This window comes from Tamandua tetradactyla, chromosome 17 (assembly GCF_023851605.1).
Source record: "Tamandua tetradactyla isolate mTamTet1 chromosome 17, mTamTet1.pri, whole genome shotgun sequence".
NCBI lineage: Eukaryota > Metazoa > Chordata > Mammalia > Pilosa > Myrmecophagidae > Tamandua > Tamandua tetradactyla.
Genome location: NC_135343.1, coordinates 67,317,955 through 67,334,383, shown reverse-complemented (window position 1 = coordinate 67,334,383; position 16,429 = coordinate 67,317,955). Strand labels below are relative to the sequence as shown.

Sequence of the window (16,429 nt, the reverse complement as noted above, 5' to 3'; positions counted from 1 at the left end):
GAAAGTCGAGGGTGACTTTATATTATCCTTGTTCTTTAATAATGTCGTTGTTCTAGAACATGCATAGATGGTATTTTCAAAAGGCTGGGGAAGAATTGTGATACTCTTCCATCAGAATTCCTATCAGAGAAGCAGGTAGCACTAAATTTACTGTCTTCTCCATTAGACTCAAGACCCCTAAGGTATGACACTAGAATGCGTCCCTCACACTACATCTGTGCTCCGTAAATGTGTCTGCATAGGATGACCGAATAAGGGAATAAGTTAGCATAATGAAGACTGCTAATTATATCCTAACATGTTTATAAAATAGAGTCTAGAAAGCCATATCTAAGCCGTTAATATTAAGGTTTTATAAGTCAGTATAGATTTTTCTACATGAAATTTAGAAACACCATATATAAAACTATCGACCCAGTACCTGGTATTCTCGTATATTTTTAAAAAGTCATTTCACAAATGAACAATTTGAGATTGTGAAAGACAAAGCAACTAGTCCCTTAGTGGCAGACCTTGTTTCCTGATTCTCACACCAATTTCACTGTTTATCATGGAAAAGAACTGAGTTGGAAGTGGGGGTGGGGTGGGGGAAGACACAAACATCTCTAGCCTTGCTTACAAAAGAAACTCAAGATCCACCTAAGACGGCTTCAAACACTCTCAGTGTTCATGTGGTTTCATGAAAGGTGTTAGACACCGATCTCTGAACTGAGACTATTATCCATTTGTAAAGCCCTTTTTTTGTTTTATTTTGTTCGTTTGTTTTTAGCATGGGCAGGCACCAGGAATCGAACCGGGTCTCAGGCATAGCAGGTGAGACTTTTACCTGCTGAGCCACCATGGCCTGCCCACCCCTTTTTGTTTTAAACCTCAGCACTTCTTAGAAATAATGTAAGACCCTTTGTGTAACTTCATTATTTAACACGTATCTCAAGAGTTCTGCCAACTGACATTGGGTTCCTGCTTTACCAACTCAAAATGAATAAAGAATAGCTAGTGACCACCCTAGGGTCCCTAGTATCTGTGAGAGGGTGTCCGGAGATTGAGCAAAGCCCACAGCTCTGACAGCAAGGTGCTAGATGCCAGATTTCCATGGCTCAACATCTATATTCCGTATACCTCTCCCAATGAAAAAATGTAAGTGAGCATCAAGATGTTTCCTAGATTCAATCTCAATAACGCAACCTACCTATTATTCAATAAACAAAGTTTATAACCAAAGCAAAGGAGAAGTGATGTTTCATAATTGAGAAAATTTTTATCCATTTTCCACTTTGGAATAAGCTGGTTTTAAGGAGGCAAGGGGATAGAGTTTGGGATAGTCACAGAGTATAAACTACCACTTTGATTTATTTGGTACACACGCACACACACACACACACACACACACACACTTGATTAGAATTTAATCCATTAACTTGAATGCACATTATTTTACAAAAGAAGCCATAGGTGCCCCCACCAACTCTCCATTTGACTCAGTGCAAACCAATATTCTATAAACAGATATTCTCTCACGACTCCAAATCCCATCACTGAGGGGTGTAAGTTTTGCCTCTGGTTATCTCACTCCTTGCTTTTTGTCAGTTTGTAAGGAGTACACACCAGTTTTAAAGAGTAAACAATGGGAGTCATTGATGAAGCCATGGCTACGGAGCCAAGAAGGAAGGATGAATATTTACAGGAAAATCATTACGTGGTACCTGGAATTTCCAACCTGCATCCTTCTGAGATCCATATGCTGTACTCTTTATATATTTTAAAACATAGTGAGATTTTTACATGGTGATAATGTCACATCGTTGTAATACTGAAATGGGAGGAAATTGAAACAACCCAGGATCCAGAAATATACTCTTAAATTTCAAAGCACAATCCCGAAGCTTTAAATAATTTTATAAAAAGAAGTGATGACATTCCCTTGACTCAAGAGAATACAAATTTTGAAGAGAGCAATCATAGTTAAAAACTCCACTTAGCCCACTATCTCCTAGGCATTTTAACATATGTTACCTCCTGGGGCAAACAACCAGGTGTTTAGGGACTTACCTATTTTTGCAAGGGATGCCAGAAGTATCCAGAGGGTGACCTCATAAGGAATTTGTACATAGTCATAATCCAGTGAAAACACAGAGATCCTCTCCTCTGGCTCTGAGCTGGCAGCAGCAAACCAAGCATTAGGTTCGGGCTGGGCAGGGGAGTTTGTGGACACCTTCAAATCAGAAGATGCTTCAAAACTCTTGAGGATCACTAGCAATAGCAGCCAATTCCAAGGACTCAAAGCCACAAACATCTGAGAAAACATGGCGTGGCTTCTTCCCGTACCTACACTTGTCTACGCTGATGTGTGTCACCCAGCCGGAGAAGCACTACCAGAAAGCAGCGACTTCACCTGTTTAAAAGGTAGATATGCACAGTCCATAGGCCACTCCGAGGAGTCCCAGTGTGTCATTGGACTCTGAGTGGTGATGTTTTCTAATCTTCTTTAAAGCGTTTCTGTTCAGACAGTTCAGCTTCTGGTTCAAACACAACTCTTCACGAACCTGCTAAAGCCCTGTATGACCTCCGTCTGTTCATGTTCCAAAGAGCAATGGATGAAGCGAGAAACGTCCCTTCATTCAAAGCCAATTCCTAGCTTTTGTTGCACACTGGCTTTATCTTGCAAATAAAAATTCTAAAGGATACCTTAGTGCTCCTTCCAGCCAGGAGGAGAAGTCGTGCCTTTCTATCAGGGCCCAGGCAGGAGCCAGCCGCCCTACGCCTGCTCCTTCGCTGCACCTCCTGCTCTCACACCTGTCTGGAATGGCAACGGTGGCAGGTAGCTCTTGAGCTACACTTAATTATTTGCTCTGATTTGACTTCTGTAAATAGAGTGCTTTCCCTGTTCTGCAGAGGTTATGCTGCTGACACCTAGCGGCAGCCATAACATACGCAGTGAGAAAGTTAATTGTGTGCAACTATAGCAGAAAGTGCTATCCTGGCTAAGGGGGTCATATTGTGCTCCAGATGAGGATGGAGGAGGAAGGGAGGGAGAGGAGATGGCAACTGGGGTGGTGAATGCTGGCCAGCATGTGGCCATACACCTGAGTGGTCATTCACTGGAGGAGGGCAGCTCCAGCTTTCCAGAAACTTTCTTAAAAGGAACAGAATAATGAGCTCCATTAAATACATCTAAAAATCCAGCTTTGAAAAACTCCAAATGCGGCACATTCAGATTTTCCATTTTAAAGAATTTTAAAATTATCTATTTGTTTAGAAGCAGCAGTGTAACTGGGAGCTTACAGAAGGATTTAAAGGTGAATTCCAGAGATCTCCTCCAAGTTCGTCTGCACATGGCTGTGAGACATTAGCCTGATTACTTACCTGTCAAAGCTCCCTTATTTAAACAGGGAGAATGAAAATAATGCCCACCCCATTGCGTGACTAGGAGAATCACATGAGAAAAAGCAAGTAAAGCATCTAGCACATAGTTGGCACTTAATAAATGTTAGTTTTTAAAATTATTTTTAGCACAGTTCTTCAACCATAGAAGATAAAACAACTTTTATCTTCTTAAAAGTTGCAACGACAGCTAGTACTCAGTAGAAAATGAGAATTATTTGCATATAATTTCAACACTTCTTCCATATCAAATTGCAGGATAAGTTATAATGTTTTTTCTTGGTTCATCTTAGTTAATGTAAATGATTGCCCCTAAAACACCTGGCAAGCATCACTGGAAAACTGAGACAGGAGGAGGAGGAGGACCGATACCTAAGCAACTCAGTAAGGCAATAGATTTTTTTCTCTTCCCTTCTCAGTCTCATGAAAATGAGAACATCAGATCACCCACAAGAAGGACATAACTGATGGGTCAACTTTTTTTTCTTAGAACATATGAAGGCCTTGTAATCAAAAGCTTCTTTTTCGTGGCTGTTTTATTTTCAGTTTCATTTAATTGTATTTGTATTATATTGTACTTTTTACTTTTTGAGAGCGTGTCCCACGATGCCTAGTGGAAAGACCAGAATTAAGAATCAGTAGGCCTAATTTCTCAGGCACAGATAATCTGATTAACTTTGGGAAAGCCAATGTACCTGTTTAAGCCTCAGTTTCCTCATCTATAAAATTAAGATGCGGCCTATGCCAGGTATTCTTTTCCTGATCTAAAATTTTAAGCCATTGTGAATATGCGACAATGTTTAGTTTTATAATCAACAGTTGACTGGTAGTTGAAGCATTATCAAAGAGGGTGATGCCAACATTGGGAGGATAGCAGGAGAAAAACTTGAATTCTGCAGCAATTGACTAATTGGTCTTCTGAATCAAAGTTTTGCTGCCAATTTTGTCATCTCTTGACATCACTTCCACACGTGCAATAGTACTTTCACACAGCTGTCTGAACACTCTATAATACTTTCTTAATCCAAGTTCCCCAGAAAACAGAGACAGGCTCCATCCTTCTACCCAGCCCCCACTCACACCCAAGGCTCAACATGCTGAGATTACTATTGCCCCAGCCTGCTCACAGCGTGGAGCTTCTGCATGAGAAGAGACAAGCCGAGGCGGCCATGGGCTACCCACTCTTGTCCAGCACCTGTTCATAAAGCAGGGCACCTCCAAGGGAAGTGGGTCCCTGTTCCTGCCCCCAACTCTGGACCAGGGGCACAGAGGTTCTGCCAAGGGGAAGGGGGAGGGCACAGTAAAGAAAGTGTCATATCTTTCTCTAAAGGGATTGACTTTACTTGGAACAGGGTGTAAGAAAGCTCAAGCTTAATGGTGCTTTCAAAAACTGGACATTTAAGTGGTGAACAGCTAAGAAGAGTGGTAGCTCCAAGACAGCAAGCAAAAGGACAGACCAGCTAGAAGTTTAACAGAGAGAACTAGGGAAATAGATTGTTAAGATGAGTCCTCCTTGGGTGACAGCAAGTCTCAAAGATGGGCTTCAAAGACAACCCTTTACAGAAGGGCCAGATTTTAATTGAATTGGACTACAGAATAATTTGTAACCCAAAGGCATGGTTGGAAACATTAGAGAAATCAGCTAATGATTATTGGAGGCTAACGTCTTGGTGTGATATCGATAGAAACAGACTAGCCCAAAGCCAAACAGGGAAATCAGTGGCAGAGAGAGTCAAAAAGAATTCTGCCAAAATAATTGTTTAATTGTTTTTCTTCTGTAAAGGGGGATGGGAGGGGGTTTCTGAGCATATTCAAGATTGTGTCCTTTCAGGAGTGACTCAGAGGCTGCACACTTCAAGGGAAATAGATCCCCTGATACAGTCCATCCAAATCATTAAAAAAAATTAACAAGCGAAAAATCAAACAACAAGTCTTAGAGTTGAGAAGGGGGAAGGAATCCGTATCCAGAGTTTCTGCAAGATCTCATCAAATATATCCAGTTTTAAGCAAAAAATTTGTGAATCATGCAATGAAATGGAAAAATGTGAGCCATACACAGAACAGAAAGCAGGCATCACAAATTGCCTTTCACAGAGCCTAATGTCAGACATAGCAGAAAAAAGACTTCAGAGTAGCTATTATAAATATGATCAAGAAGTAAAGGAAAATATACTGAAAAAAATTAAAGGAAAATATGATAACAATGTTTCATCAAGTAGAGAATATCAGTAAGAGATAGATGTTATAGAAAAGAACCAAATAGAAATCCTGGAGGTAAAATGTATAGTAACTGAAATAGAAACTTCACTAGAAGAACCCAATAGTAGATGTGAACTGGCAAAAGAAAGAATTAACAAACTTAAGGAAAGATCAATAGAGATTATATAATCTGAAGAACAGACAGGAAAAAGAATGATGAAGAATGAACATATTTCAAAGAAATGTGGGACACTATTAAGTGCACCAACATATGTATAATGGAAATTCCAGAAGGAGAGGATAGAGAAAATAGACAAATTATTCGAAGAAATAATATCCCAAAACTTCCCAAATTTGATGAATAACATTAATGTACATATCCAAGAAACTCAAACAACTGCAAGTAGGATAAAGGTAAAGATGCCAGTTGTATTTCCAGGATGCATTAGGAGGTCCTTCTGGGAACCTGATGAGAAATCAGATCAAATACCCTGCACTGCAGTGCTTATCTTAGCTTGGAAGTGGTAGGAGGTAGGAAGAGATACAGCCTCTTTCAGTCCAGCCAAGCTGCAGGGCTTGAACCTAACAGGAGCTGTTGACATAGCTGAAGCAATAGACATTAGAGAAGCTGCCATATAGCCTACTATACAAAATAATTCCAAAGTTGGAGTGCTGGGGAAAATGATCATTTCAAATTGGAAGCCCCTACCATATGGCAGCCCACAGGCCAGCACTGGAGTCTGAGCTTCAGGGCCTTGCATGGGACAAAATGCAGCTATTCATCCTTGGTTGAAGCAGCTGACCTCAAAGCACAGAAAGAAGCTGGAATGTTCCAGCTTCTCAAGATGACTATCCATCTACTGTGTGAGAAGCTAGAATTCCAACAATAGCTACTCGTGCACTGACTCAAGGGCATCTGTCCCAAGAAGACCAATCCAATATGGAAGCAGCTGATCAAGCAAAGATTATGGAATCTAAGGCTCTCCATTGAAAGCTTCAAGGCCCAAGCAGATGGGTCTAAGCAAATCTTACAGTGGGGTTGGTCTGTGGCATATAAACTGGGTGTGGTAAAAAATCCCTTTGTGTTCAATTCATCTCACCACTTTAATGATATCTAATGGTCTTCAGGATAAAGTTCACAATCCTAAGCACAGGATAAGTGGCCTGCAGTTCCTAACATCTGATTACATCTCCAGACTCCTTTCACATAATTTCCACCCATATATTAAGTGCCACTTAATTTAAAAGCTACTTACAGTTCCTGAGAGAAGCTCTACTCTCTCTTTTTACATCTGGATCATTGTGAACACAGCTGTCTTTAACTAGAGCAGCTCAATCCTATCTCCCATCACAACCTCAATCTGAATAACACATTCTGGTCCTTTAGGGCTCAGTACAGAGGCATCTTATCATTTCCTCTCTGAAAGAGAGTTTTCTCTTGGGGTTTTCCGCTCATCCCACTGTGATAATGTGTTTCCTTCCACTGAGTGTGAACTCCAAAAAGCAGCGGCTGTCATATTTATCTTTGAATTCTCTGTGCTTAGCATGGTGCCTGGCACCAAGGGGGCTACACTTGATCAATGAGTGTCGAAAAGAAAAGATTTTCCCACCAGCCTCACTTTTTCCACTTTCTGACTTTATGGATAAGGAAAAACATTACATTATTCCTTCAGTTCATCACAGGAAATTCATGTCCTTCTAGGACTGAAATTAAGACATGAAGGAGACTTGCTGAAAAAAATATCTTGAGACAGTTTCTGCCTGAACCAGCGTCACGGGGTGCTACAGAGCCAGAAGACATGGGAGCAGCTCCCAGTTCTAACATTTGCTGGCTATGAGACTTGGCAGGTTACCCAATTTCCTTTTGCTTTGGTTTCCTCATCTCTAATTGGGGGGAAAACAATAGTAATAAGAGTGTTCTTAGGATCAAATGATTTAGTAATCATAAAGCTTAAAAGAGTGCCTGACACATAGCAAACTCTAAGTACATTTTTTTAGGAGGGGGAGGGAGGATAAAATGGTGATGAGCAGAGTCTTCATTTATTCAATAAATGTAAAGAATTTGTTATTATATGTCTTGTGGATGACAAAAAAAAATGTGTTGTCTCAAGAAGGTAAATGAGTGTTTAAAAACAAATTTTGTGCTATAAAGTCTATCTGATTCAAACCAAAAGAACTCGGACATTTAGGGAGAGCCAGGGCAATTGGTAGGAGGAAACTTACGGTTGGAGTCTCATAATTGAGTTGAAACTTTCTTAAGTTTTGTGCTGGTTTGAAAGTATTATGTACCCCAGAAAAGCCATGTTTTAATCCTGATACAATCTTGTACAGGCAGCCATTTCTTTTAGTCCTGATTCAGTACTGTAATTTCTTTTAGTCCTGATTCAATACTGTAATACAAAATGGAAATTTTCAATTATATTATCTCCATGGAGATGTGACACACCCAATTGTGGGTTTGATCTTTTGGTTAGCTGGAGATGTGACTGCACCCATTACAGGGAATCCTTTAAAAGAGGAAATATTTTGGAGAGAGTCAGAAATGACAGAAACCTCAGAGCCAACAGAGAGCAGATGTAGATGTTTGGAGAACAGTTGCTTCAGAGAACAGAGACACAGATGTTTAGAGATGCATGGAGCCCAGCAGATGTTGCCATGAGATGTTTAGCAAGCCAAAACCTGGAGAGAATCAAAGGAAGCCAAGAGATAAAAAGCTAGCCCTGGAGAAGTAAAGTGAGGAAAACCCTGGGAAACAGAGCCCAGGAGCAAGGGACCAGCAGATGCCAGCCACATGACTTCCCAGCTGGCGGAGGTGTTCCTGACCCATTAGTCTTTCTTGAGTGAAGGTAACCTCTTGTTGGTGCCTTAATTTGAAGACTTTCACTTTCTTAGAACTTTAAACTTGTAATTTATCAAATTCTCCTTTTTAAAAGTCATTCCCAGTTCTGGTATAACACATTCTGGCAGCTTCCAAACTATGACATGTGTCTACATGGGAATAAAATCCAAACGATAATTATCAGTAAACTAATTCCTTGGAAAAGACTGATTGACAGAGGCATCAGGACATTCCAACATGCTGGAAACTTACTATGTGTAGTTAGATATATAAAGAGAGATTTGAAAAATGAAGAGGGAAAATGCCATCTTTCTTTTCTAAAGCGGAGAAATGAAGCACTTATTCTGGGACTTTAGGTCAGCAGTAAGCTGTTGAACTACCTGAAGATTTTGAACTAATCATCCAGGTAATTATGTGGACGGTGGAAACTCGGCCTGCTCTGACCCCTCTTTGATGCTAGTTTCCAAGAATCCTTTGTGGTCCTTGTCATCTGCTCTTGGAAACCCATCCACACACAGAGCCCAGTCGTGCAGATGGAATGGTCTGACTTTCTCTCCCCAGTGGATCCCTTATAATTTAAGTGACCATATCCGGTCCACTCTCACTAGACTAATTGAGGGTGGCACACTCTGCAGGGAAATGTCCCATCACCCAGAGCATCAGCTCTGCACAACTGGAAGCAGAGTTTTGGGTCTTTCTTTCCTTTTTACCCTCAGCTGCCCAGAGGCACTTTTGTTTTTGAGACGACCCAAAGGAAACGAGAGCAAAACTGACACCATCGTCTGTCCTTGCACATGAGGACCTGGAGAGTCTCATCTCTCTTCGGGAACAGTTATAAATGAAATCATTAGCAGATCTTTTCTTCCTTCCCATAGTGTGTGCTAGTAATTGACTTTAACAGAAAGTCCTTGTGCAGGATTTCTGGGACTGATATATCTATAACTTGCCCCTGAGCAATATTTACTGTTTGAAGATTCAAATTTCTATTCTTTTTTTAGGAAGGAAAAAAAAAAAGAAAAAGCTGTGATAGAGAATTGGTCCAATGCTGTCCAGAAAGATGATTTGCTTTGTAAGCCCAGAGCTAGCAATTAAGCTGGGATGGTTTTGGATCAAATTCTGGCACATCATACCCCTAAATTGAAAGCCTATGTCCTGAGTTGGAATGAAGTCAAAAGATTTGACCCTTCTTTCAGGACACAAGGATCTCTCACTCTCTGCTCCCCAAAGTCAATCTCTCATAGCATAGAGAGAAGAAGAGGGGCCTGAGCAGTTTCTGCGTACCCCTCCAGTGTGAGGAGGAGGGCACGGGCACCAGGGTGTGGTGTGGAGGGCATGGGCATGAGCGTGAGTTTTGGACTGGGACAGCCCTTCACACAGAGGAGAGGTAACGCCATGCTTTCACTACCCAAGTGCGGCTGCTCCCCTAGGGGCCAGGCGTTTGTAGAAAAAGATAAAACTGAGGAAGAACAGATCTGGGGTTTCCAGGAAACAGAAATTGGGGCAGGGCGTGATATTAGATGAAGAAGACGGGAGAATTTTTGTTCCATTCTGCAACCTGATTATGTTGGTGGTTATATGAATCTATGCGTGTATGAAAATTCATAAAGCTGTATGTCAAAAAGTTAATGCTGTTGTGTGCTCGGCATCCCGAGCAGCCTCCCGCAGGCCTGGGTGTGAAGGACACGACGCCCAACGCCACTTCTCTACCCCATGTGATTTTTTAAGACTACGCTTTTTCACTCAATGTGCTTTGAGATTCACCCAAGTTTGTGTGTTTTTGTAGTGAGTTCTCTTTCATTGTTGAGAAGTTTTCTATTGTTTGAATGCAGAATTTATGGATGAGCCACCCTGTTATCAGTTCTGCTCTCAGCTCTGGACTCCCCCTTCAGTACCTTCTCTGGACTGGAGTCTTAGCATTTGTCCTTCATAGAGAGGTCAGTAGAGGGAATTGGAGGGCAGTTGTAGGACAGTCTTCTTGGTTCGAGCTGCTGCATTTGAAGACTTTTTTCCTGGCTCCCGTTGACCATCAGTCAGCAGTGTGGGTGTCTGCTCTGTCCTGGCCACAGTCCGTTGGTCCACCTCACAGTTTTGACCTGGTCCAGGTGACAAGTTGCCCACAGCTGCAGCTCGTTGGGTCCTGTGCCCAGGCCCTAACACCCTCAGTGGGCCCTGGCTTCCTCTCATGGTCAGCCATGGTTTGCAGTGCCCCAGGGGTCTGTTTCCCATCTAAATGGCATTGTGGGCCAGTGCTGCTCAAGCTGCCAGAGAACTTCTTCACCATTCAGTAGACTATACTCCAGACTTAGGGAGGCTCCCTTCCAATTTGTCTGTCCACTGTGCTCTACCCTCTGGAGTTCTAACATCCTTATGGTCACTCTGCTATGGGTTTTGAATTGTGTCTTCCAAAAAAGCATGGTCAAGTCCTAACTCTGAGCCCATGGTCATGACTCTATTTGGAAATAAGGTCTTTGAATTGGCATTCATCATGGCGAGGGTTGGAGTTGGCCAGTCCCCCCATCTACACTGGGGATACCGAGCCTGCTGGCAAACAGAGGACCAGGGAGGACAAGCATGGATCCTCCATTCGGGCTTCCATTTGTGGGTGGCCTTGCTGACCCCCAAGTCCGGAGCTGTGGGGCCTCATTCCTGGCGTTTTAAGCCATCTTAGGAAACGGAGACACGCGCTCATCATAAATTTCCCTGTTTAAATCACTGTTTGGTTTCTGTCTCTTAATTTGGTTCACAAAGATACATTCTGGTTGAAGGACCTCGGATTGTTTCCAGATATTAACAATTGTGAGTAAAATGAGAACCGAGGGGTGGGAATGCTGAGACATGGAAGATATTTTAGCTTATGAAGAGCTGCCGCCCTGTTTTGGGGAGTGGTTGTGCCATCTGCGTTCCCAGTCCACATCCTCACCGGCACTTGGAATTGTTAGGTCCCTTAATTGTCCTTTTTCTTTTCTTTGCCATTCTAACAGGTGTGCATATTTTTATCTCATTTTGGTTTTAGTTTACATTTTCCTAATGGATAATGGTCTTGCACATCTTTTCAGGTGCTTCTTTGCCACCTGTTTCTCCTCTTTGGTGAAGCACATATTCAATTCTCTTGCTCTTTTTTCAATTGGGTAGTTTTTAAAATTATTACTATTAACTTTAGAGTCTTCTTAATATGGTTTAGATACAAGTCCTTTGTTGGATATGTGACTTAAAAATATCTTCTAGCAAGTTTGCAACTTGTTTTCGTCTCATCATTTTAGCACTGTTTTTTGCACAACAAAAGTTTTGATTTTAATGAAATCCAATTTATTGATCTTTTCACTTATGGATCATGCTGTCTAATGCTACATCTAAGAACTCCTTGCTTAACTCCTGGTCACAAAAACTTTCTTCTATGTTTTCTTCTACAAGTTTTATAGGTTTAGGTTTTACATTTAGATCTGTGCTCCTTTCTGAGTAAAATTTGTCTAAGGTTTGAGGTTCATCTCATCCCTTATAGATGTCTTTATTAAACCAACAAGTATTTGTTTGAAAGTTTATCCCTTATTCATTGAATTGTCTTTGCAACATTGTCAAGTAGCATCAGGATCACGTATGTGCGGGTCTATTTTTGGACTCTATGTCCTATTTCATTGATCTATCACTTTGCAAATCTCACACTCTCTTGATTCCTCTAACTTTATATTGATTCATAAAATTGTGTAGCTTGACAATTCCAACTTTGTTTTTCTTTTTCAAAATTGTTTTGATTTTTCTAGTTCATTTGCCTTCCCATATGTATTTTTAAAATCCATTAGCTTATATCTACAAAAAATAGTCTTCATGAAATATTTTTGGACCTGAAATATTTTAAACCTATTGATCAGTTTGGAGAGAATTGATATTTTTATTGTGTTGAGTCTTCTTGGCAATGAAATCATATGCCATTCCATGTATTTCATTGTTCTTTCATTTCTTTCATAAGCATTTTGTAGTTTTTAACATACAGATCTTCCACATATCTTGTTAATTTATACCTCAGTATTTATCTTTTATTTTTGTTTCTGAGCTATTGTAAATGACATGTATTTTTCAAGTGCAATTTTATTGAGATATATTCACATACCATCTAAAGTATACAATCAGTGGTTCACAGTATCATCATATAATTGTATTCATCATCACACTCGATTTTTGGACATTTTCATTACTCTATAAACAATAATAATAATAATAATAATAATAAAAGTAAAAGTATGAAAGAACACCCCAAATATCCCATACTTCCTATCCCCCTTATTATTTATTTATTAATTTGTCTCTATTTTCTTACTCATCTGTCCATACACTGGATAAAGGGAATATCTGTCACAGGGTTTTCACAATCATACAGTCACACTGTAAAAGTATATAGTTATACAATCATTTTCAAGAATCAATGCTACTGGATTACAGTTCAACGGTTTTAGGCATTTCCCTCTAACTACTCCAATATACCCCAAACTGAAAAGGGATATCTTTATAATGCATAAGAATAACCTCCAGAATGACCTCTTGACTCTGAACTCTCTCAGCCACTGAAACTTTTTAAAAATATGTTTTATTTTAGGAAAGGAAGGAGAGAGGAAAAAGAGAAATAGTGAAAGAGATACAGAAAGGGAAAAGAAAAGGAGATGAAAGGAGAAGGGAGAGAGGAGGTAGAGAAGAGGGCAGTAGGGAAGGTAAAGTGGGCAGGAAAGCACCGCCTTCTCCATCTGTCCCCAATATCTTCATCCAGATGACACTAGAGCAAAAGATCAGAGGAAGTTGCATTGACTTTCCATCCAGTCACTGACCACTTCTCGGCCTATTATTCAGAGCAACTCATTTGGTTCACCTGAGCCCTGACCATGTCAGTTATACTAGAGTCATAATATCGAGATCATACAGTATCTGTCCTTTTGTGTCTGGCTTATTTCTCTCCAACATTTGTAGTTTCCTATTTGTTTAATGGCAGTCATTCTTTTTTTTTCTTCTATTTTTTAAATATTTGTATAGACAAATCTTCACACACATACAGTCCATACATGGTGTACACTCAGTGACTCACAATACCATCACATAGTTGTGTATTCAATTCATCACCATGATCATTTTTAGAACATTTACATCACTCCAGAGAAATAAATAGAAAGAAAAGAAAAAATGCATACATCCCATGTCCCTTACCCCCCCTTCCTCTCACTGACCACCAGTATTTCAATCTACCCAATTTATTTTACTCTTTATCCCCCCCTATTATTTATTTATATATTTTTACTCATCTGTCCATACCATGGATAAAAGAAGCATCAAATACAAGGTTTCACAATCTCCCAGTCACATTGTAAAAGTTATGTTTTTATACAATTGTCTTCAAGAATCAAGGCTGTGGGAACACAGTTCAACAGTTTCAGGTACTTCCCTCCAGCCACTCCAATACACGATAACCCATAAAGGGATATCTGTATAATTTGAAGAATAACTTCCATGATAACCTCTTGACTCTGTTTGAAATCTCTCAGCCAGTGAAACTTTATTTTGTCTCTTTTCTCTCTTCCTCCTTTTGGTCAAGAAGGCTTTCTCATTCCCACGATGCCACAGATACCACAGTTCTGTGCCATGTTGCCAGGGAGATTTACACCCCTGGGAGGCATGTCCCATGTAATGGGGGAAGGGCAGTGAGTTCACCTGCCAAATTGGCTTAGAGAGAGAGAGTTGGCAGTCATTCATACAGGTGTGAGGTGGTGTCTTACTGTAACTTTCAGTTTGTATTTCCCTTTTAGCTAAAGAAGATAAGCAGCTCTTCATGTGCTTTTTAACGATCTGTATTTCTCTTCAGAAAATATCTATTTATATCTTTTGTCCATTTTATAATTGGGTTGTTTATTCCCTTATTGCTGAATTGTATAATTTCTTTATGTACAAGGGATTTCTGATGTATGGTTTCCAAATATTTTTTCCCATTGCGTTAGTTGCCTCTTCACCTTGGGCACAGAGCTTTTGATTCTGAGGAGCCCCCGTTTATCTGCTGTTTGTTTTGTTGCTTGTGCTTTGAGTGTAAAGTTCGGGAAACTACTTCCTATTACTAGGTCTTGAAGATGTTTCTGTTTTCTTCCAGCAGTTTTATAGTACTGGCTCTTTTTATATTTGTATTTATATTTATATTTATAAAACTAAATATATAAGCCACCGAAACTTTATTTTGTTTCATTTCTCTTCTCCATTTTGGTCAAGAAGGCTTTCTCAATCCCATGATGCCAGGTTCTGGCTCATCCTGAGAGTTCTGTCCCACATTGCCAAGGCAATTTACACCCCTGGGAGTCGTGTCCCATGTGGGGGAGGGGAGGGGAGGGCAGTGAGTTCACCTGCCCACTTGGCTTAGAGAGAGAGGCCACATCTGAGCAACAAAAGAGGTTCTCAGTGGGTGACTCTTAAGCATAATTATAAATAGGCAAAATTTCTCCTTCATGAGAGAGAATAAGTTTCATTAGGTAAGCTCCAAGATCAGGGGCCTAACCCACCAAATTGGTAGTTCCCAATGACTGCAAGAATGTCAGGTCTTCCCCAGATGGGGAAGTTTAATATTTCAACATTTTCCTCAGTCCCTCAAGGGGATTTTGCAAATACTTTTTTTTTATCTTCTGCCAAGATAACTCTGGGATGTATTAGGGCATTGTACTAACCTGTAAAAAAACCAAGATCTCACTCCCTATTTAAGGTTCCATATAATTATGGTGGTGTATAAACTGACCACACAAGTTGAGTTAGATAGTGTGCTACAGAAAATAGAAGTTTTGCACCAAATATACATTTTTTCCTTTGACTTCACCCAGAAATTGAAGTTTTAAAATATAGTCAATATCATCCTTTACCCTTTACCTTAGTCCTAACCAGATCGACTGCATTCATATCTCTAACTGAAGTCTGATCTTTTTCAGCTTTTTAAGAAGTTACTATATGGGCTAATGCTAACTTTCAAAGCTACATAACTCTAACTCTGAGTCACACAGATACCTGAAGTTCCAGGGAATGACTAATTATTACAAAGAGTTCATCATCTCGAAATTTAGAAATAACAGTTACAACCCAGGAATAGATGTGACTGCTGCAAGATCTTACAATCTAGAAAACTTTACAATAGCCTTCACCTGATAACCTATGCTCTCAAATTCAATTCTGAGTCTGCACAGGGTAGTTAGTCCATATTAGTAAGGTGTTATAATACCAGTCTTTTCATTTCACTCAACATACTGACCTCAAGTTTTATTCACCTAGTTACATGTTTTACAACTTCATTCCTTCTTGCAGTCACTGACTATTCCATTGTACGTATTCACCATAGTTTGCCCTTCCATTCGTCAATCAGTGTACCCTTAGACCACCTCTATCCAATGCAAATCATGAATACAGCCACCATTAACACCAGAGTGCAAGTGTCCAATCTTGTCCTTGCTTCCAGTTCTTCCATATATACTTAATAACAGGATTGCAAGATCATATGGCATTCCTATATTCAGCCTCCTGTGGAACCACCACACTGCCTTCCAGAGGGGCTGCACCATTTTACTTCCTTACCAACAGTGAACAGGTATATCTGTCTCTCATATTTTCCAGCACTTGTATGTTTTTGTTTATTTTTTAACCATTTTATTCACATACCATGTGGTTCATCCTAAGTGAACAATCAATGGTTCCTGGTATAACCACATAGTTATGCATTCACCACCACAATTTATTTCTCCCACTAAGGAAGAAGAGGAGAAAATGAAGAATAACAAAATAAAAAATAAAATAAAAAGGAGAAACAACACCACCACCAAGAACCCCATACCACTCTCTTATAGCTCCCACTTACTGACATTTGGCTTTGGAATATTGCTTTTGTTACACTCAGTGGAAACATATTACAATGTTACCGTTAACTACAGACTCTAGTTTGAATTGACTGTATTTTTTTCATACACCATCCCATTTTCAACACCTTGCACTGTTGACATTCATTTGTTCTCC

At 40.0% G+C, this 16,429-nt stretch overlaps 2 protein-coding genes across 17 annotated transcripts in view; one reads left to right on the top strand and one right to left on the bottom strand.

Moving 5' to 3' along the window:
- SLC9A4 (solute carrier family 9 member A4) overlaps positions 1–2,797 on the bottom strand; it is a 57,136-nt gene extending 54,339 nt beyond the window's left edge. The window contains exon 1 of the mRNA XM_077134900.1: positions 2,050–2,797. Within this exon, the coding sequence (XP_076991015.1) occupies positions 2,050–2,305 (256 nt within the window). The 5' untranslated portion in view covers positions 2,306–2,797. The remainder of the gene's footprint in view (positions 1–2,049) is intronic.
- Positions 2,129–16,429, top strand: part of LOC143661361 (uncharacterized) — a 63,212-nt gene continuing 48,911 nt past the window's right edge. For 9 of the 16 annotated variants that reach the window (XR_013164535.1, XR_013164531.1, XR_013164534.1 and 6 more), the window contains exons 1-2: positions 2,129–2,403; positions 3,675–3,765. Coding sequence is in view for 4 of the 16 variants with exons in the window: in XM_077134907.1 (XP_076991022.1) it covers positions 3,684–3,765 (82 nt within the window). In the remaining 12 variants the exon portion in view is untranslated. The remainder of the gene's footprint in view (positions 2,404–3,674; positions 3,766–16,429) is intronic. The other 7 variants (XR_013164530.1, XM_077134912.1, XM_077134914.1 and 4 more) reach the window with 1 other exon arrangement.